Source organism: Mastomys coucha, unplaced genomic scaffold (genome assembly GCF_008632895.1).
Source record: "Mastomys coucha isolate ucsf_1 unplaced genomic scaffold, UCSF_Mcou_1 pScaffold20, whole genome shotgun sequence".
Lineage (NCBI taxonomy): Eukaryota > Metazoa > Chordata > Mammalia > Rodentia > Muridae > Mastomys > Mastomys coucha.
In genome coordinates this window covers 136,134,341-136,156,231 of record NW_022196903.1, presented here as the reverse complement: position 1 = coordinate 136,156,231, position 21,891 = coordinate 136,134,341, and the positions used below count along the sequence as shown (strand labels likewise).

General features: G+C 38.5%; 1 protein-coding gene across 3 annotated transcripts in view; it reads left to right on the top strand.

The window, feature by feature from the left end:
* The window catches only part of LOC116099756 (solute carrier organic anion transporter family member 1A5), an 87,072-nt gene extending 85,433 nt beyond the window's left edge, over window positions 1-1,639 (top strand). For all 3 annotated transcript variants that reach the window (XM_031383795.1, XM_031383793.1, XM_031383794.1), the window contains one exon: window positions 992-1,639. In XM_031383795.1, coding sequence (XP_031239655.1) covers window positions 992-1,199 — 208 coding nt within the window. In that variant the 3' untranslated portion in view covers window positions 1,200-1,639. The remainder of the gene's footprint in view (window positions 1-991) is intronic.
* The last annotated feature ends 20,252 nt before the right edge of the window (window positions 1,640-21,891 follow it).

The following is a 21,891-nucleotide window of genomic DNA, read 5'->3' as shown; positions in this document are numbered from 1 at the left end:
TTGCTTGATATTTATAACTATTGTATCAATTTTGAAGAAGAGGACTTTATAAGTTACTTACATTATAAGATGAATGCTTTTCAAAATCATCACAGCCAATGAACCAGATTCATACCCTCACCTAATGTCTGTGCCACCCTCCAATCAGAACCATTGTTCATTGAAACAGTTGGTGAATGACTTCATGGATAGACCATCTTAATACACTCACCATTTCTTAAATGAATGTAATCTGTTCCCTGTGGGCTGAGAATGAAGACAATCACTCAAGTCAAATAGCTTTGACCATAGCAGAAAATCTGTGTCCAAAAATTGTGCCTACAATTCATTCCTTGGTGCTGCAGAACTGTAAACTCTTAGCTTAGCTACTATGGAGGTAAAATCCTGTGGTGAGGTGTGGGTCATTGAAGTACAACCTTATTACAATGAAATCCAATGTCTAAAAATTATTCTTATTTTGGGCTTGTACCACAGTAAAAGCCAAGATTTTAAGCTTTACTAAAATCAAAACAAACAAACAAACAAACAAACAAAAAGACATTCTCTATTTATTTTCATTTTTTAAGAAAACCTAGTAGTGATGCATTCTTGTAAGATATACAGTTAATATGTTTGGAGTTATTTAAAATTTATACTGAGAAAAACATGTATTTTCAGTATTGCTATTGATAAGCATTTACATAAGACTGTTCAATTGATTGTTGTTTTATGTCAAACAGCTTTTATAATACTCATTTTTATTGTTACAATATTTTAAAAATTTTAAATAATATGACAAAAAAAGAAGGGTATGGCAGGCATTGAAGGGGGTCTCTGGGAGGAGTTGGGGTACAGAAGGGAAAGAATAATGAGATATAATTTTATTTACTTAAAATACGTTTTTAAATGTTAACAAATTGAGATAAATTGAAATTGTGTATCTTTTCTCACAATAATACAATAAAACTTAAGTCAATAAAAAGATTTAATACATATTAGTTCTTTTCAATAGGCACATTTACCTAGTGTTGCCTGCAGCACTAAAAGGATCAAGCTATCTCCCTGCATTCTTCATTCTAATACTTATGAGGAAATTCCACTTTCCTGGGGAAATTGAGTCTTCAGAAACTGAACTTGCAGATATGAAGAAAAGTGAGTGCACAGATGAGCACAGAAGTCCTAAGGTCGAGAATGATGGAGAACTGAAAACTAAGCTGTAATGAGTTTCCTACTGGTCTGTGCAAGGTCATGGACAGAATGCACATTTCACTTCCTGTGAATCATGCAAGGTACTCTAGCAACTCTTTTCCTAAAATAAATCAGGGCTGGATGCAGTGTAAGATAGGTTACTCAAAAGGTTACTGTCTCATCCTCAGGAGGCCTCTGATGCTCAGTGTTCATTTTATTCACGTGTCCCAGAGCACATTGCTACTTTCAAAATCATCTTAGAGTAAAACTTTTCAAGAGGGGCCAGCTAAATGTCTCAGTGCAAAGGCATGCTTTCTACCAACCCTGACAAGATGGGTTTGATCCTTGGAACCAACATGGTAGAAGGACAGAACAAACTACTCTTGCAAGCTGTCCTTTTCTCTCTACTCCTGCACTGTAATGTACATATCCCATCCCAAACAAATAAACAAATAAAAAAAATCAGAAAGTATTAAAGACTGATGTTTGATACAAAATTTGGATTAATAAAATTCAAGGTAAGCATTAAAAACATTGTGGTTTGAATGAGGAGTGTCTCTCCTAGGCTCAGGTAATAAGACATTTGGTTTCCTGCTGATGACACTGCTTGGGAAGAACTAGGGGATGTATCTTTGTTTAGAGGAAGTGTATCACTGGGATGTCTTTGAGAATTAAAAGCCTCACTCTTCTTCCGTTTGATTCTCTGTTGTATGCTTTGGTTGAGGATGTGAAAGCTCAGCTTCCTGTGCCAGTCACATGCTTCCTTGCTGTGAGGGACTCAATACTCTGGAATCATAAGCCAAATTAGACATTTCTATAGGTGGCCTTATGGTGCTTTTATTTTTCGCAGTAGTAGAAAAGTGACTGATACAGAAGTCATGTTACTTTGTGGCTGATGAAGAATGTCAAGATTTGAAGGAACAACAAGGCTTTCTGTGTACACGGCCAAGTGGGTACATGTTGATGATGCCTGAAGCCTATGCAGAACTGGCCCCATCACTTATCTGGGTATCATGGGAGAGCTGGCTTTGGGAGTGTGAGATCAGTAGAGCTGATCCTGGCCCTAGCCAGCTGCAATACTCAGGAGAGCTCGCTCTGCACATTGTGGGTAAGCAGGCACCAAAGATATGAGCTTGGAAGATCGAACCCTGCCACTTGACACCTCTGTTGTGGTATGGACAAGGGAGAAATATACTGTTCCCTCCTCTCTTCACCACCTACAACAGGTTGGAGACCTGGCCCTGGGGTCATGAGAGCAGAAGAACTGTCACTGCCCCTTCTACCTGCAGCACTTGGGAGCATAGGCCCCATGCTTCTCCTGGGCAGCACAGTAGAGTTGATCCTGGGATGGGGGTTGGAGCTTGGGCAAGAGGAAGTTGGATCCCCCACTTGTCTGCTCTTTGGTGACATGGGCAAGGGAAAGATGCTCCCCCACTCACTCCTTGGTATCTGCAGCAGGCAAGAGAGGTACACCTGAGTCATCAAAGCTGAATAGTTGGCCCTGTCCTTCATTTGCTGTGGCACTCGGGAGAGCGGGCTCTGAACCTTGCCTGGGCAGCAGGGTAGGTAGAGCTGGATGTGTTTGTAGGACATTGTAGTTGAGCCCTGAGGGTGTGAGAGCAGAAGACCAGCCCAGATACCTCTCAGGCCCAGATCCAGGGCTCTGAATTGGCCCACCTCAACATCTACTCAATTGATGAACTGCTGGAATGAATGAAGGGACTGGTCCTACATATCCAAAATCACAGGATCTGCACGATGCAGAGAAACAACTGTATATCCAAGATGGGTCTCAGTGAGGTTCTAATATTGATAGAGTAGCAGAAGCCAGGCATCTCCTATCAGACAAATGAACATTTGCAAATAAAGTAGTGTAGATAAGAGTAGACTATAGGACACACTGTGATACACTACAGCTTCCATAACAAAATTTTCTTTTATTCTCTGTTGGAGGAGAGGTTGCCAGAGTGGAAGGAGGATACAAGGTGAGGAGGAGATGAATGGGGTTGGGGTACATGATATGAAATTCAAATAGACTCAATAATAAGTTAAAAAATAATGGTATAAATCCCTAAAGAAGGGGAGGATGAAGGAAGGAAAGGTATTTTTTTATGCATAGTAAAGTGAGAATATTTATAGGCTAGAGCAGAATAAAGGCAGGTACAATCTCAACAGCTCCTTGTGGAAGCCAGAACATTTGTGGAAGAGCTAGGTTGACAGCTTTCTGTTACTTGAACTGGAGCCAACCTATTTCAAAGAAGGAAAGACTTCATTTTGTTCATGTTTCCAGATGTCTCAGGCCATGATCACTTAGCCCTGCTGCTATGGGCTCGTGTATATGCCACACATTGAAGAAGAAACTCATAGGAAGGAACCTGCTGACCTCACATTGGCTAAGAAGTAAAGAGAGAGGGATTGGAGGGGCCAGAAGCCTAGTATCTCTTCCAAGGGCTTCTTATCATTCACCCAAATTCCTGTTCTAGGCCCCACCTCTTAATGCTTCCACCAACTACTTCTTCTTCTTCTTCTCCTTCTTCTTCTTCTTCTTCTTCTTCTTCTTCTTCTTCTTCTTCTTCTTCTTCTTCTTCTTCTTCTTCTTCTTCTTCTTCTTCTTCTTCTTTTCTCCTCCTCCTCCTCCTCCTCCTCCTCCTCCTCCTCCTTCTCCTCCTTCTTCTCTAAGATTTATTTACTTTAGTTATTATGAGTACACTGTAGCTGTCTTCAGACACATGAGAAGAGGGCATCTGATCTCATTACAGATGGTTATAAGCTACCATATGGTTGCTGAGAATTGAACTCAGGACTTCTGGAAGAGCAGTCAATGCTCTTAACTGCTGAGCCATCTCTCCAGCCCTTTTCACCAACTTTCAATGGTGCCTTGCTGAAGACAAAGATTTTAACACAGGAGCCATTGTGGGATGGTCCAAACCCAAAAGAATAGCAAACAGAGAGTAGTTTAACTGAAGAGTTTTCTATCTTCAAGATTGTTATGATATACTGAATTAGTGACTGTGTATTATAAGAGAAAAGTTTCATGGAGGTGGAGAGATGGCTCAGCAGTTATGAGCATGTGCAACTCTTGCTCAAGTTCTGACTTTGATTCCCTGTATCACATCAAGATTCTCACAACCACCTTTGGCCTCAACTTTGGGTGTTCTGCTGCCTCTTAACTCTCAAGTGCCTGTGCTCACATGCATATGTCTAGTGCCTGAGACTTACTCCTTAGGAAGGAGGTCATCTTCCAATCTGAGAACACATGTCCTTCCTTGATACTTCTTATCTCCTTGATACTTCTTATTTGGAAAAGCAGTCCCAAAATAGGCATTGTTGTGCTTGGGGATTTCCTTGTAGTGTCCCTGAGGTCTGGGAAGATTGATTATTATTCTGAGCTTTATATATAATAGCCAGAAACAAACAATGTTTGCCTATTCAGATATGCTATAGATAGACACACTATAGATTGATGGTCTTCAAAAACCTCAAAGCCTACAAAAAATGGTATTTGAGAATGTTCTATTAATAAAGGATCTTTTTGGACAATGAGCCAGGTATCCTTGTGGCAGCACCCCTGTTCTATTTCAAAGAAGATGATGAGTGTTGAAGAACCTCCTTATGGAGTTTGCCAGATACAAGGTCAGCAAGTTTTTCAAAATTCCAGTTTCATAAAAAAGTCTGTCAGATATCCTGGGCCAAGAAGGCCGAATATGGATGCTTCAATTATGCAGAGAAACCTTGAGTGACTGTCTAGCACCCAGCTGCCTCTGTCATTTCTACAGTTTTAAAGGTGCTTACCTATACTTCCTGTACTCTCAGATAATAGTTATTTATTCCTTCTCAGATATCTGATGAGGTTGAAGACTAGATAGTTATAATCTCACATTAAGCTAAAGTTGTTTAGGACTTAGGAAAATGTTTTAAGGCCCAACATGTTTTTAGGTTGTTGATGCCGGTTATTATAGAAAATGGATTTAGGTACAGAACTTTGAACTCACCAAGATGGGATAAATGGTAGAATACTTTCTACAAGGTTGTCAAATACATATGGATGGGGCATTATGAAGATGTGCCAAGAGATGTCCTGAGATGTGCTGTGCTTTAATGTTTCATAACATCTTGGGATGACATACTAAAATGGAAGGACTCATGGCAAGATGTGTCCCTGTGCTCAACCTCTAAGTAACCCCTCTTCAAAACAATGATAATTCCTGGTCATCATCTGAAAACATAGGAAGAAGGAGTACAAAAAGAAGCCCATAGCTTTATCTAGCACAATGGTATAATGATTCCCAAGGGGACCACTGGCAATGGGCCTGCTAGAAGCTTCTATGTTGCTTACACCCAGCAGGTTTCTCTCAGTTTGCCCTGGAATACACAACTATAGGTTACCTTTTAAAACAATATTTGATGTTTAGATTCCAAATCTAAATGAGAAGTGGTATGTTTGAAAGAACTATCCAATACCAGTGTTTTTCACATTAGGAATAATGGGAGCCTACTAACAGCCTTCTTTCCTGTAATTATGAAACAAGTATCAGAGTTTGAATAAAGACTATCAAATTGTTGAATAATAGTAACAAAATTTTAAGGAACTGGAAAAATAAACAAACCATAACTAAACAAGAGAATTTAAATAGGCTCTGGGACTATTGCTTTTAAGACAGAAATTTCTTATTAAAACTTACTTTTTTCTTGTATGAGTGCATTGTAAAATATGTGTGTTTGTGTGTATGGGGAGGAGGTTTTGAATGCCTTGTGCATGTGTGTGCAGAGGCCAAAGGTTTATATTGGTGTCTTCTAACAATATCCACTTTAGTTTTAGAGACAAGGTGTCTCACAAAACCTGGAGCTCACTGATTATAACTAGACAATGAACACCTGTGATGCTCTTGTCTCCAACGTGTCAGACTGAGGTAATAGGCATGTATCATATTCTGATCACATCAGGGTGTTTTGTAGGTGTAGAACATCAAAACTCAGGTTCTCACACTTGCATCTCAAATACTTTACCCATTAAGCATCCTCGCAAATGCCCAAGAAGCATATATTTCAAAACAGTAGCCATGCTAGGAGTTGTCCATATAATCTATAACTTATTGGTATCTTAGTCAGGGTTTTATTATTATGTAGATACACTAAGACCACTGCAAATCTTATAAAGAAAAATATTTAATTATGGCTGACTTACAGTTAAGAGATTTAGTTCATTCTCATTATGGATGAAAGTAGGGCAACATGTAGGTAGACATTGTGCTAGAGAAGGAGCAGGGTGTACCACATTTAGATCAGCAGGCAGCAAAAGGAGAGAGTCTCTGATTCTGGTTTGAGCACTCAAAACCCCAAAGTCCAACCTTTGTGACATACTTCTTCCAGCACAGTCATATGTACTCCAACAAGGCTACACCTTCTAACCTTGCCATTTCTTATAAGCCTATGGGGGACAAGCTACCACATTTCCCTAGAGAAGTCTATGAAACACAATAAAGTGAGGTAAATGAGAGGTATTATGTAGTTCTTGATCACTGGGGAAGTCCATAAACTCAATCTTGTTATAATTAAAAGCTTTATTCATTGTTGCTAGTAGGGCAGTAGTCTCTGATGCAAACCTGAGATTGCCTTGATAAAGGTGGTGAGGTAAGTTTTTCTTGTCAAAAGGTGAACATGACAAGCAGACCTTGAGTATCTGCCCAAGTAAGCCAAGAGATGTATGGCAGAGATTAGGTAGCGAATGCAACCTGAATGTCTGTATAAGTCGGTTACAGAGGACAAATGAGCAGTTAGTCATAACATAATAAGTAGATGGTTATGGGAGTACATTTATGGCTGTGTGGCAGTCACTGAGTCAGGTTTACTGGGAATTTGCCTTCTAGGAATTAGAGTCAGAGACAAATGTACCATAAAATGTTTCTTTTTAAATCTTTATTTAAAAGACATCACATTCACCAGTGGCTTTAGATTACATGAATAAAATAATTTATTCATATTTATGTAGGGCTAATGATTGATATCTCGTGTTGAATATACATACACACATAAATGTATATATATATATATATATATATATATATATATATATATATATATATACATATGACAGATATGTTTTTAATACAAGAACCACCTTCAACCTTATGTTTAGAAGACAACCAAAGGGTATTTGAAATCTTGAGTTCTTCACTGTGTTAGTAGTAGTCAGTGCTTCACTAGGGATAGATTTAAATCTTATCAGAATGCCACTGATTAGTATTAAAACTGAGCTTTTGAAGTCTTAATAGATGATAGTAGAGCAAGAAGGAAAAAATCTGAAATCTATTTTAAAATTTCTATATGCCTTAAATCGTTTTCTCCAAGCTTTGCAACTTGCAATTTACACACCTCAAGTAATTGTCTGAGACCCTCATAGCTTACATAACCTTTCATATCCACACACCTTTGTAACTTTAAGTTTTTATATCCTTAGTCCTTTTTAATATAAGCAGTGATTTATTTTCCTAGCCCCTTATAACCTTTATTAACTCTATTTTTAACTGGATTATTTATTGTGATACATAGGTGCTTGATTATTGATTGAAACGTAAATTTTTAAAATAAAAGAATAGTAAAATTATATTAAAACCTGTTTTGTGAGTTTATCTCTTTTAGTGTAAAGTCTGTCTGTGTCTGAGTCTACCTCTTTTTAGCATGAAGCCTATTAACTCCACAAAAACTAAGGCCTAGTTCTTACTTCTGAAAAGGACTGACCAGGTGGCTACAGGCATCAGGATAGAGGGAGGGCACTTGCTGTTATTAAAGTAATAAAGGCACAGTTAGCCAGCACCATCATCAGAGATCTGACAATGATAAATTTAACCAGGAAGAATAATACAATTGGCCTCTGTGTCAGTTAAAATGACACACACTGACCTGGATGGTGACCTTGGATCCTCCATGGTATTCTTAGGGGCAGAGGTTGACAGTCTTTGACACCCGCATAGGATAGAATTAAGTCTTCTGCTGTCACACAGGGCAGCATTTACCGTAGAGTTTCATGTGGATGAGGAATTGAGAGACTGAACTACCTTGGTGGGGCAAAGAGGGACAGTGAATTCTCCAGCGTCCTGCTTTTCCACAGTTTGGACAATGTCCTGGTGGAGGCTGAGGTATGTAGCAGTGCTTTGCCAGGGTGACAGTCCTCCACAGCCCAGGTAGGGTCATTTGTGCCCCTTTCAGATTCTTTTAAGGAGACTCTAGGATCTGGCAGTTTTGTCTAGCATGGGAAGCTTTTATTAATCATTTTAGAACCCATATTCCACAGGTCTCATAGGAGTTTAAGGACCAAATTTTAATTTATCAAGTATATTATATTTTAAATAAACTTTATTTGATTTTAGTTACTTGCTTAAGGCTTAACCTTAAAAATATATACAGGAAGATAAAGGTTGTCCCTGAAAACCAATTACATTTGTAGTAAAAATGATTACAAGCATAGTTTTGATCATGTTGAAGATTTTGGTCACATATAAGATGACTGAGGAATAAGTTACATGTCTAACTACCCTTAAAAGTTTACATCAAGCTATTTTACAGGATTTACAATTTTATCTCTGTTTAAACTTTAGCCTTAATAATTTAATTGAAAACTTAACTGAAAATCTTCTAGCAGTAAAATACAACTTTAACCCATAAATACAATCCATAGATGAACTGGGAATCTAACAAGACCATAAATATAGCCCACAGACACACTGGGAACCTCATTTCAGAATATTATGGTTTCTTGTATTACTCAGTTTTCAGAATAGCTAAAGCTTAACAAAGTTAGCAAAGAGAAAGCGACTAGACATATATCTGAGTAGACCTTAGAAAATTATAAACCTTATCTTTCAAATACATTATTTACAAACTAGTCATTTTTTATCCAAAATTTTTAGTTTTAGAACAAATATTACATGAAATTGATCCTAATTCAAAAGATTTTGGAGACTTGTTGGCTCTTCTGTTTAAAAGAGATAATCATAGTTGGTTTCAGGTTCCATATAAGCATACACTAGCAAACAAAGAATGACCTGTATGCATAGATTTTTACCTATTAATCTTTTTGTTGTAAGGTTTTATTTTTTATTTTTATTTTTTAATTATATGTAAGTACACTGTAGCTGTTTTCAGACACCCTAGAAGAGGGCATCAGATTTCATTGCGGATGATTGACCTTTGGAAGAGCAGTCTGAGCTCTTAACCACTGAGCCATCCTGGAACTCACTATGTAGACCAGGCTGGCCTCGAACTCAGAAATCCACCTGCCTCTGTCTCCTAAGTGCAGGGATTAAAGGCATATGCCACCACGGCCCAGCCTGTTGTAAGTTTTAAGGTCACTTTTATTTTTTTGCTTGGAATTCTACAGACCCCTCCCCCATCCTGAAATGTTTTTACAGATCCTAAGTAAAAAAAAAAGTGTACATTTCAACAGGAGTTTTGAACATACATAACTTTGAATGGGGAAACTTATTTTTGTAAACAAGATCCAAGAAAGGGAAAAGAAATCAAAGAGCTTATATCTGCTGATTACATCTAAGCCTCCCTAATTTTTACTAAACCATTTAAATAACATGAAAAACAACCTTGTAGGCAGCCGCTTGGACGATAAAATCCAAGATGGCGCAGGTTCCCGATACACCGTAGCAACAGACGATTCCACTGTGCATGCGCCCCTCCCGAGTGGGTGTATGCTGCACATGCGCCTCTCCCAAGCAGGTGTATGCTAATGAGGGTCTGTCAGAGAACCAATCCAGGAGGACTTGGCAGCTCAGGCTTGGGTATATAAGGAGCTCTCTCCAGGCAGTCAGGGCCATTCCACCCCACTCCACAGAAGCAAGCAGACCTGCAGCACCTAGGAAGAAGAGGAAGAAGAAGAAGAAGCAGCAACACCAAGAAGAGCCGTGACATCTAGAAGAGCTGTAACATTTAAGAACCTAGGAGAGCTGTAATACCTAGGTACCTTAAAGAGCTGTAACACCTGGGTACCTAGGAGAGCTGTAACACAAAAAGAAAATTTCCTGAGTAAACCGCGAGAGAAGAAGTCTCGGTGTTCTGTCATCATTGCTGCTGGACAGCAGAGCACGGAACACAACCTTAACATTAATTTACCATTTGTTGTAGGAATTTTTTCTAAGGCAGAGTTAGACAATATCTGGAGCTTTCTCCCAGCTTTCTATTGTTGCACAGGTAGGCCCCGTTCTTTTTCTTAATTTTTAGCTCGTATACCCTACTTTACCCCAGAATACTTTGAGGTTTCATGAAATTAGAGCCTGATTGTGTACTGCATGCTTGGAAGAGTGACTGGTTCCTTAGGTGAAAGTCCAATGATCTTGCGTATCTCCCTTTTGAAGGAATATTAACTTTTAACAAATCCAGCTCTGAGTATTTTAAGCAGGTTTTATTGCCAGAGTCCAGCTTCAGCAGGATTCAGATCCCAAAGAGGAGGTGTGGAGTGAGTGAGGGAAGGAAGTTGACCCGGTCTTAGAGTAAACCAGGATAGCTTGTGTGTTTATTGAAAAAAGGCTAAACACTTTGTACTCTATACTTACATAGTAGCTTAATCACTAGTAATCATGAAAGCAGGCTTAATCATTCCAAGAGATGTACAATCATTTCCCAGATTGCTTTTAACCCATTTTAGCCATATTTTCAACATCCAGAATGAAAGAGGCAATCAACTTTATTACAGTATTTGTTGTTTGAAGCAAAAGCAATGAGTTCAGCAAACATTGAAGTCCTTGATTTCTAAGGCTCAGCAGCCACCCCGCGTGCGCTGTTCCATTTCCCACTTCAAGCTCTCAGCGTTTGCGGTCAAGAAGTGCCAGACACTGAGTCCTGAGAAACAAGCCTGTCGGAGCAATTTTCCTTCCTTAAGGGGCATATTGCAGCGTTTGCTCCATGTAGCATAATAAGAACTGATCTGTTTTGTAATTGCATCCTATATGTTCCTTAATCTTACAGTATGAGCCTGTTTTCATATGCTCCCCAAAGCGAAGGTTCTGATATCTTACTCTTTTTTCTATATGCCCTACAATCTTAATTCCTTCAATGTATGTTCTTAAATATGGCAGAGAAAGAATCAAGTAAGTATGATTTGTCCTCCTCCTCCCTCTCCTCCTCCTCCCCCTCCTCCTCCTTCCCCTCCTCTTCCTCTTCTTCCCTCTTGTCCTCCTCCTCCTTTAACTTATTTTTACAGTCCAGTCATTATCCCCTCCTGATAGTTCCTCATCCCATTCCTCTTTCCTCATCTCCCCTATCACTCCCACCTCACCAGACCTCCCCACTGAGGTGTTTCTTCCCCCACTGAGGCCAGACCAGGCAGTCCTCTGCTATAAATGTGTCAGGGGACCCATATATGCTGCCTGGTTGGTGGCTTGGTTTCTGAGAGATCTCGGGGGTCCAAGTTAGTTGAGACTGCTGGTCTACCTATGGGGTCACCCTCCTCCTCAGCTTCTTCCAGTCATTCCCTAATTCAACCACAGGACCTTAGGGAGGCTCCAGCTTCTGTCCATTGGTTGGGTGTAAGTATCTCCATCTGGCTCTTTGAGCTGCTTGTTGGGCTTCTTGGAGGGTCGCCATGCTAGGCGCCTGTCTGTAAGCACACCATAGCATCAGTAGTAGTGTCGCGACTTGGAGCCTTCCCTTGAGATGGATCCTAAGTTGGGCTGATCACTGGACATACTTTCCCTCAGTCTCTTCTATATTTTTGTCCCTGCACTTCTTTTACACAGGAATAATTCTGGAACAGAATTTTTGACTGTGGGATGGCAATTCCATCCCTCCATTTGATGATCTGTCTTTCTATTGGAGGTAGACACTATAAGTTCTCTCTCTCCCTGATCTCTGAGCACATCAGGATCCCTCCCTTTGAGTCCTGAGAGGCTCTTATCTCACAAGTCTCCCACCTCCAGAGGATGCCTGATTCCATTCATTCTGCTGGCCCTCAGGACTTCTCTCTGATTTAGCCCCCTTACCTGATCATGTTTCCCTTTTCCCCTGCCCCTGATCTCTCTCACTAGGTCTTTCCCCCCCTTTGCCACTTGCGATTATTTTCATCTCTCTCCCAAGTGGAACTGAAGCATCCTCACTTGAGTGCATCTGCTTGTTAACCTTCTGGAGTTCTATGGACTGTATCCTAGGTATTCTGTATTTTATTGGCTAATATCTACTTATTAGTGAGTTTCTTCACACAGGATAATAATGTCTAGTTCCATCCATTTGCCTGCAAGACCCATGATCATGTCCTTGTTCTTAATAGTGGAATAGTATTCCATTGTGTAAATGAACCACATTTTCTGTATTCATTTTCATTTGTGGGACATCTGGGCTATTTCCAGCTTCTGCCTATTACAAATAAGGAGCTATTAACATTGTGGAGCACATGCCCCTGTGGCCTGGTGGGGCATCTTTTGGGTATATGCCCAAGAGTGGTATAGCTGAGTCTTCCGGTAGATCTATTCCCAATTTTCTGAGGAACCTCCAGATTGATTTCCAGAGTGGTTGTACCAGTTTGCAATCCCACCAGCAATGAAGTAGTATTCCCCTTTCTCCACATCCTCACCAACATGAATTACAACCTCAGTTTTTGATCTTAGCCTTTTGGCTGGTGTAAGATGGCATATTGGGGTCTTTTTTATCTGCATTTCACTGACTAAGGACTTTAATCATTTCTTTAAGTGATTCTCAGCCATTCGAGATTCCTCTATTATGAATTCTATGTTTAGATCTATACACTGTTTTGCTATTGTGTTGTTTGGTTTTGTGGAGGTTAGCTTCTTGATTTCTTTGTATATTTTGGATATTAGCCTACTATACGATGTGGCATTAGTGAAGATTTCCCCCCCAGTCTTTAGGTTGCTGATTTGTCTTATTAACTGTGTCTTTTGCCTTACAGAAGCTTTTAATTTTATGAGGTCCCATTTATCAATTCTTGATCTTAGAGCCTGTGACATTGGAGTTCTGTTTAGGAAAATTTCCGCCACACCCATGAGTTTGAGGCTCTTTCCCACTTTCTCTTCTATTAGATTCAGTGTATCTGGTTTTATCTTGAGGTTCTTGATCCACTCGGATTTGAGCTTTGTAGAAGGTGACAAATATAGATCTATTTTCATTTTTCTACATACCAACTGCTATTTAGACCAGCACCATTTCTTGAAAATGTTTTCTTTTTTCTATTGTACATTTTTGGCTACTTTTTCAAATATCAAGTGACCATAAATATATGGGGTTATTTCTTGGTCTTCAATTTTATTCCATTGACTGACCTATCTGTTTCTGTACTATACCATGTAGTTTTTGTCACTATTGCTGTGTAGTAGAGTTTGAGGTCAGGCATGGTGATTCCCCTAGAAGTTCTTTTATTGTTAAGAATTTTTTCACTATCCTGGGTTTTTTGTTTTTCCATATAAAATTGAGAATGGCTCTTTCCATGTCTGTGAAGATTATGTTAGAATTTTGCTGGGTATCCTTATCTTGTCCCTGGTTTGGTTGGGATTGTTTCAATTATCTTTTCATTTAATTTGATATTAGCTGTTGGTTTGCTGTAAATATTGCTATTATTATGTTTATGTATGGGCCTTGAATGCCTGATGTCTCCAATACTTTTAACATGAAGGGTGACATATTTTGTCAGATGCTTCTTCAGCATCTAAATGTCATTATTTTTCTTTGAGTTTCTTTATATAGTGGAGTACCTTAATGTATTTTCATATATTGAACCAACCTTGCAACCTTGGATAGAGCCTACTTGATCATGGTGAATGATGCTTTTGATGTGTTCTTGGATTTGGCTTGCTAGAATCTTTTTTGTGCATCAATATTCATAAGTGAAATTGTTCTGAAGTTCTCTTTCATTTTTGGGTCTTTGTGTGGTTTAGGTATCAGAGTAACTGTGGCTTCATAGAATGAATTAGGTATTGTACTTTCTGTATCTATTTTATGGAATAGTTTGAGGAGTGATTGTATTAGCTCTTCTTTGTAAATCTGGTAGAATTCCATACTAAAGCCATCTGGGCTTTGGCTTTTTTGGTTGGAAGGTTTTTTAATGATTTCTATTTCCTTAGGATATATAAGACTGTTTAGATAGTTTGCCTGATATTGATTTAACTTTGGTATGTGGTATCAGTTCAGTAAAGCATTCATTTCATCTAGATTTTCCAGTTTTGGGGAGTATAGGCTCTTGTAGTAAGAGTTGATGATTGTTTTTTTTTTTTTTTTTTTTTTTTTTTTTTTTTTTTTTTTGATTTCCTCAGTTTCTGTTGTTATGTCTCCTTTTCTTTTCTGATTTTGTAAATTTGGATACTGTCTCTGTGCCCTCTTGTTAGTCTGGCTAAGGGTTTGTCTATCCTGTTGCTTTTCTAAAAGAACCAGTTCCTGGTTTAGTGGAATCTTTGTATAGTTCTTTTTGTTTCTACTTGGCTGATTTCAGCTGAGTATGATTATTGCCTGCCATCTACTCCTCTTGGGTATACTTATTCTTTTTGTTCTAGAGCTTTCAGATGTGCTGTTAAGCTGCTAGTGTATGTTCTCTCTAATTACTTTATGGAGACACTCAGAGCTGTGAGTTTTCCTCTTAGCCCTGCTTTCACTGTGTCCAATAAGTTTGGGTTTGTTGTGCCTTCATTTTTGTTAAATTCTAAAAAGTCTTTAATTTCTCTCTTCATTTCTTCCCTATTGTTCACTTTCCATGTGTATGTGTGCTTTCAGTTGTTTTTGTTGGTATTTAAGACCAGCCTTAGTCTCTGGTGATCTGATAGGGTGCATGGGATTATTTCAATATCCTATCTGTTAAGGCTTGTTTTGTGTCTGATTACGTGATCAGTTTTGCAGAAGGTACCATGAGGTACTGAGAAGAAAGTATATTCTTTTATTTTAGGGTGAAATGTTCTGTAGATATCTATTAAATCCATTTATTTGGTTCACAACTTCTGTTAGGTTTACTGTGTCTCTGTTTAGTTTCAGTTTTCTTGATCTGTTCATTGGTGAGAGTAGGGTGTTGAAGTCTCCCACAATTATTGTGTGAGGTTCAATATGTGCTTTGAACTTTAGTAATGCTTCTTTTACAAATGTGGGGGCCCTTGCATTTGGGGCATAGAGGTTCAGAATTGAGAGTTCATCCTGGTGGATTTTTCCTTTGATAAGTATGTAATGGCTTTCCCCCATCTTTTCTGATAGCCTTTGGTTGGAAGTCTATTATGTTGGATATTAGGATGGCTACTCTAGCTTGTTTCTTGGGACCATTTACTTGGAAAATTTTTTCCCATCCTTTTACTTTGAGGGAATGTTTGCCTTTGACTCTGAAGTTATGTTTCTTGTATGCAGCAAAATGCTGAATCCTGTTTAAGTATATAGTCTGTTAGCCTACGTCTTTTTATTGGGGGAATTAAGTCCACTGATATTGAGATATATGAGGGACCAGTGATTTTTGCTTGTTGTAATTTTTGTTGTTAGAGTTGGAATTATGTTTGTGTGTTTCTCTTCTTTTGGGTTTGTTGTGCAAAGATTAATTTCTTGCTTTTTCTTGGGTGAAGTTTCCATCCTTGTGTTGGCCTTTTCCTTCTATTATCCTCTGTAAGGTTGGATTAGTAGAAAGATATTGTTTAAATTTGGTTTTGTCTTGGAAAACTTTGGTTTCTCCATATATGGTAATTGTGAGTTTTGTTGGGTATAGTAGCCTGACTTGCATTTGTGTTCTCTTAGGATCTGTATGACATCTGCCCAAGACCTTCTGGCCTTTAGAGTCTTTGTTGAGAACTGGTCTAATTCTGACAGGTCTGTCTTTATATGTCACTTGACCCACTTCCTGTACCACTTTTAATATTCTTTCTTTTTCCTGTACATTTGGTGTTTTGATTATTATATGATGGGAGGAACTTCCTTTCTGGTCCAATTTATTTAGTGTTTTGTAGGCTTTTTGTACATTTATGGGCATCTCTTTTTTTATGTTACAGAAGTTTTCTTTCATAATTTTTTTTTTTTTTTTTTGCTTTTTTGAGACAGGGTTTCTCTGTGTAGCTCTGGCTGTCCTGGAACTCACTCTGTAGACCAGGTTGGCCTCGAACTCAGAGATCCACCTGCCTCTGCCTCCCAAGTGCTGGGATTAAAGGCGTGCGCCACCACCGCCCGGCCATAATTTTTAAAAGATGTTTACTGCCCCTTTGAGTTGGGGATCATCACTCTCTTCAATACCTATAATTATTACATTTACTTTCTTCATTTTGTCCTGGATTTCCTGGATGTTTTGGGTTAGGAGCTTTTTTGTACTTTGCATTTTCTTTGACTGTGCCAATGTTTTCTATTCTACGTTCTAAATCTGAGATACCATCTTCTATCTCTTATATTCTGTTGGTGATGCTTGTATCTATGACTCCTGATCTCTTTCCTAGGTTTTCCATCTCCAGGGTTGTCTTCTTTAGTGATTTATTTATTGTTTATATTTCAATTTTTAGATCGTGGACCACTTTGTTCAGCTCTTTCATCTGTTTGGCTGTCTTTTCCTATATTCCTTTTCTTTAAGAGATTTATTGTTTTCTCTTTAAGGGCTTCTATCTGTTTACCTGTGTTCTCCTGTATTTATTTAAGGAAATTATTTATGTCTTCTTAAAGTCCTCTATCATCATCATCATCATCATCATCATCATCATCATCATCATCATCATCATCATCATAATGACATGAGATTTTAGATCAAAATCTTGCTTTACGTGTGTGTTGGGGTATCCAGGGGTCTCTGTGGTGGGGAAACTGGGTTCTGATGATGTCAAGTAACATTGGTTTCTGTTGCTTATGTTTTTGTGCTTGCCTCTCACCATCTGGTTATCTCTGGTGTTAGTTGGCTTTGTTGTTTCTGACTGGAGCCTGTCCCTCCTGTGAGCCTGTGAGCCTCGGCCTGTCAGAACTTCTGGGAGTCAAGTTGTCTCTGGGTATGATTGGGGTGAGGAGGGCTGGAGCACAGGGTCCACTCTTTGTTACATATGAGAACCAGAATGACCATGTCCAGAAAACTCTTCCAATAGCATCAAATAACCTGATATTTGTTTATGGTAAATATATAATAAAGAAACAGGCAGTAGTAGAGGAAGACTATTATGATACGCAAAGTTTTGTTTTAGTTTTTTTTTTTTTTTCATTTTAGAAGCAAATTCTCAGTTTTAAATTTTAGGCCACATCATCTTCCTGTCATCTCTTTCTAGTGTAGGGCTTATAAGTTTGTGCCACCACACTCAGGGTGGGGGATCTCCATTTTTGGTCTGTATTCATCTCAGCATTATAGTCTATTCTTTGAAGCCATATTATATACAAATACCATATTCAAAGAAATAACTTAATACTTTAAAGAGTTTTGACAATGTTTGCAAACACCAGATTTTACATATTAAATAAAGAAGACATTTCCTAAAATACAGATAGGATTAGAAGATGTTCTTTGGACCTGAAAACTGACAGACAACTGATATAAGATATATCTAATATATATAAGATAGTAGAGAGCAAGAACACAGGGGGATCTGTGTTTGAAGATGTTCTTGACAGAAATGGGACCAGAGTACAGAGTTCTTTATAGGCAAATTGTGAGGCTGAACTTTGACAACTCTCTAGAGGGAAATAACAGCATCTTAAGTTATTCTAAATAAAACATTATCTTATTGAGTTAATGAAAGGATCACCACTCCTTATGAAAGCTCATCAAGGGCTTTTAAGTTTGTGTCATAGAAGCAAGACTACTCCCCAAGGGAAGCTTCTACCTAAAGACGATGAGAGCATTCACAAGACTATTCAAAGTACTCATTAGGATGCTGGGAAAGGGGGAACAATCTAGTACAAGAATTGAAATCCCCATTTTAGGCATTTTTTTTCCTTTTCTTTTTTTGAGGATGCACTTTTTATTGGTTATTTTATTTATTTATTTACATTTCAAATACTATCCTCCTTCCCCGTTTTTGCTCCACAAGCTCCCTATCTCCTCCTCCCTCACTCCTACCTCTTTGAGGATGCTCCCCCACCCGCCCACCCATTCCTGCCTCAGCAGCCTAGCGTTCCCTATCCTGGATCATCAAGCCTCCACAGGACCAAGGGGCTCCCTTTCCAGTGATGTCAGATAAGGCAATCCTCTCCTACATATCCAGCTGGAGCCATGGGTACCCCCTGTGTACTCTTTGGTTGGTGGTTGTGTCCCTGGGAGCTTTGGGGGAATCTGGTTGGTTGATACTGCCATTCTTCCTATGGGCTGCAAACCCTTCAGCTGCTATAGTCTTTCCCCTAACTTGTCCATTGGGATCCCCTCACTGAGTCCAATATTTGACTGTGTACATTTGCATCTGTATTGGTCAGGCTCTGGCAGAGCCTCTCAGGCAACAGCTATACCAGGCTTCTCTCAGTAAGCACTTCTTGGCATCAGCAATAGTGTCTGGGTTGGGTGTCAGCAGATGGGATGGAACCCTAGGTGGGGCAGTCTCTGGATGGCTTTTCCTTCAATTTCTGCTCTACTCTTTGCCCCTGAACTTTCCTTTGACAGGAGGAATTCTGGATTAATATTTTTCAGGTGGGTGAGTGGTTACATTCCTCTACTGGGGGCCATGCCTATTCACTGGATATGGCCTCTACAAGTTCTATCTCCCTTTTGTTGGATATTTTGGTTAATGTCCTCCCTGTTGGGTCCTGGGAACCTCTTGGGTCCCTGGCATCTGGGGCTTTCTAATGACTACCCTCAGTTACCCCTCTCCTACTGCTATACAACTACTTCCAAATTCCTGACCCTCTGTACTTCTCCATCTCCTCCCATATCTAAACTGGCCCTCTTCTTACCTCCCTCTCCTATCTCCCTCCCAGATCGCTCTCTCTCCCTCTACTTCCCAAAGATTATTCTCTTCTCCCTACTGAGTAGGACTGTAGCATCCACACTTTGATGTGATCATCTCTCTTCTAGGGTTCTATATGGTCTGTGAGTTGTATCATGGGTATTCCGAGCTTCTTTTTGGCTACTATCCACTGATTAGTGAGTACATACCGTGTGTTCTTTTGTAACTGGATTACCTCACTCAGGATGATATCTTCAAGTTCCATCCATTTGCCTGTGAATTTCATGAAATCATTGTTTTTAATAGCTGAGTAGGTCTCCATAGTGTAAATACAAAACAGCCACCAAGAGACTGGCAGAAGATCTTTACCAACCCTATATCCAATAAGGGCTAATATCCAAAATATACAAAGAACCCAAGAAGTTAGACTCCAGAGAACCAAATGACCCTATTAAAAATGGGATACAGAGCTAAACAAAGAATTCTCAACTGAGGAATCTCAAATGGCTGAGAAGCACTTGAAGAAATGTTCAATATTCTTAGTCATCAGGGAAATGCAAATCAAAACAACCTTGAGATTTCACCTCACACCAGTCAGAATGACTAAGATCAAAATCTCAGGTGACAGCAGATGCTGGCAAGGATGTGGAGAAAGAGGAAGACTCCTCCATTGATGGTGGGATTACAATCTGGTATAACCACTCTGGAAATCAATCTGGTGGTTCCTCGGAAAATTGGAAATAGTTCTGAGGTCCTAGCTATAGCATTCCTGGGAATATATTTAAAAGATATTCCAACATATAACAAGGGCACATGCCCCACTATGTTCATAGCAGACTTATTTATAATAGCCAGAAACTGGAAACAAGCCAGATGTCCCTCAACAGAGGAATGAATCCAGAAAATGTGGTGCATTTGCAGTAGGCATTTTTTCTTAATGACTTGCCTATGTTAGTATTCATATATAGAGGTGTGCAGACTCTTCTGGGAGCTCCTAGTGACCCAACTTAATATGAGTATGCGTATGTGTATATCCCCCATCATCAAAAAGGTCACTGATATAAAGAAATGCTTTGAAATACATCTTAAGGATGTCTTGATTGTATGTACCTGATACATGATTTTGGAAAACATGAAAATAATGCAAAAGACAATAATAATGTTGTAAAAAATAATAAAAAAATAATGTTGTAAAAAATAATAATGTTGTATTCTGTTTTAAAGTAAAGGTTACTGTGTAAAATGCGAGCACCTACAGAGTCACTTGGCACAGATGCCAAGCATATCTCTGTATATTCTAGAAGAATAATGCAAGCTATCAGCAGGCACATTAGTTATACTGTTGAATTTTCTATCATCATTCAATTGTTCTGCTTATTAGAAACTCTATATTGGTTTTAAAATTATTTTTAGTCATGAAAAAGTCAATTTAAAATTATAGTCAGTTCTGAGAACACCTTGTGAAACCAGATAAGCACTGAAATAATAAAAACTATATTCTGATAATTCCTGGTTAGTCAAAGTCAGTGTTGTAGACAGGTCTGCATATTGACATAGACTTTCACCCAAGAACAAACACACTAGAGAAAGCCATAATGAGATAATAATTATGATGACAGTTATTTTACAATCATTATAATGAAACTTAAATCACTCTCTGTTTCAAAGGTAAATTTAATTCCTTGTGTTGTTACAGACTGACTAAGTTTGGTCTTCTAAGAGTATATGGAGCAAAGTTGATTTAGGAACAAATTCTCACTACATTATTTAAATCATATTCATACATTTGGTTTGCAGAATATTTTAAAAGATGAATAGTTAGAGCTTTATGTGGCACTGGTAGTGATTACTACTCTGCTAGCTGTCTTAAATACCTTAGATTTCTTCAACCTACCATTTAGGTTTCTTTGTTTAACTTCAATATTTCCAACACTCTTCAGCACAAATAATGACAATGTGTAGGTATAGTGTAGATGTTGTAAATATTTCAGGTTTACTAATTTACATTTACAGATGCTCAGAATCCGTCTTATGTTGAATAACTTCTTAATACTTTGGAGAGACACAGCATGGAATAACCTTCAAATAGCAAATGACTTTTAAACTAATTCTGAAATTTAACTTTTTATAACCTTTAATTTATCTTATATTTTATAACTTTAATTTCCAGAAGGATATATAGAAATTTGGGTACCTCCAGACTCCTCTGAAGACTGAAAAAAATCTGTACATGTGCAACAAAATTCCAGTTGACATTAAAAACAAATGTTCTTTTAAGTTTCATGCAGTATGAATCTCTGCCTCTCCATGTTTCTGCTATGCTACTCTGGCTTTGCCCTGTAAGTTGTAATATATTTCCAGGCAAAAGTCAATAACCATGCCTGTCAATTAGAAGTTCTACCAGGAAATTCTACAGCACTAACCTTGCCCTTAAAGAACCCAGAATTGAGAAACCATTCAGCTTCAATTACGGCTCCTGGCCAGGATTTGCTTAAACATTGAACAACACAAGGTCTGTTAGTTACATAACAGTGCTGAAATGTAATGTGCCCACACTTTTCCAAAGAAGGAGGTATTTTCAGTTTACAAATGATCAGAAATATGTAGCTTTCAAGTGGATTAGTGCCACAGAGAGGATGAGAACAGTTGACAGCTACATCACTTCTTAAGTTTCCTGAAGTGAAAGAACACTGAAGTCAAGCTACCACTTTCAGTTCTTATTGATGTGATTTTAAACTAGAAGCTTCAAAGAAAATTAAAATGCATTTTACAAGGATCTGCTAATTTTTTTAACTGATGCCTGTCAAGTTTGAAATATTCAGTTCAAACTGATAAGTTCAAAAATATCCAATTTCCTTTTTAAAACAACCTGAGAATTCCTATTATAACACACTATTCTTTTACTCTTTTCCTGAAT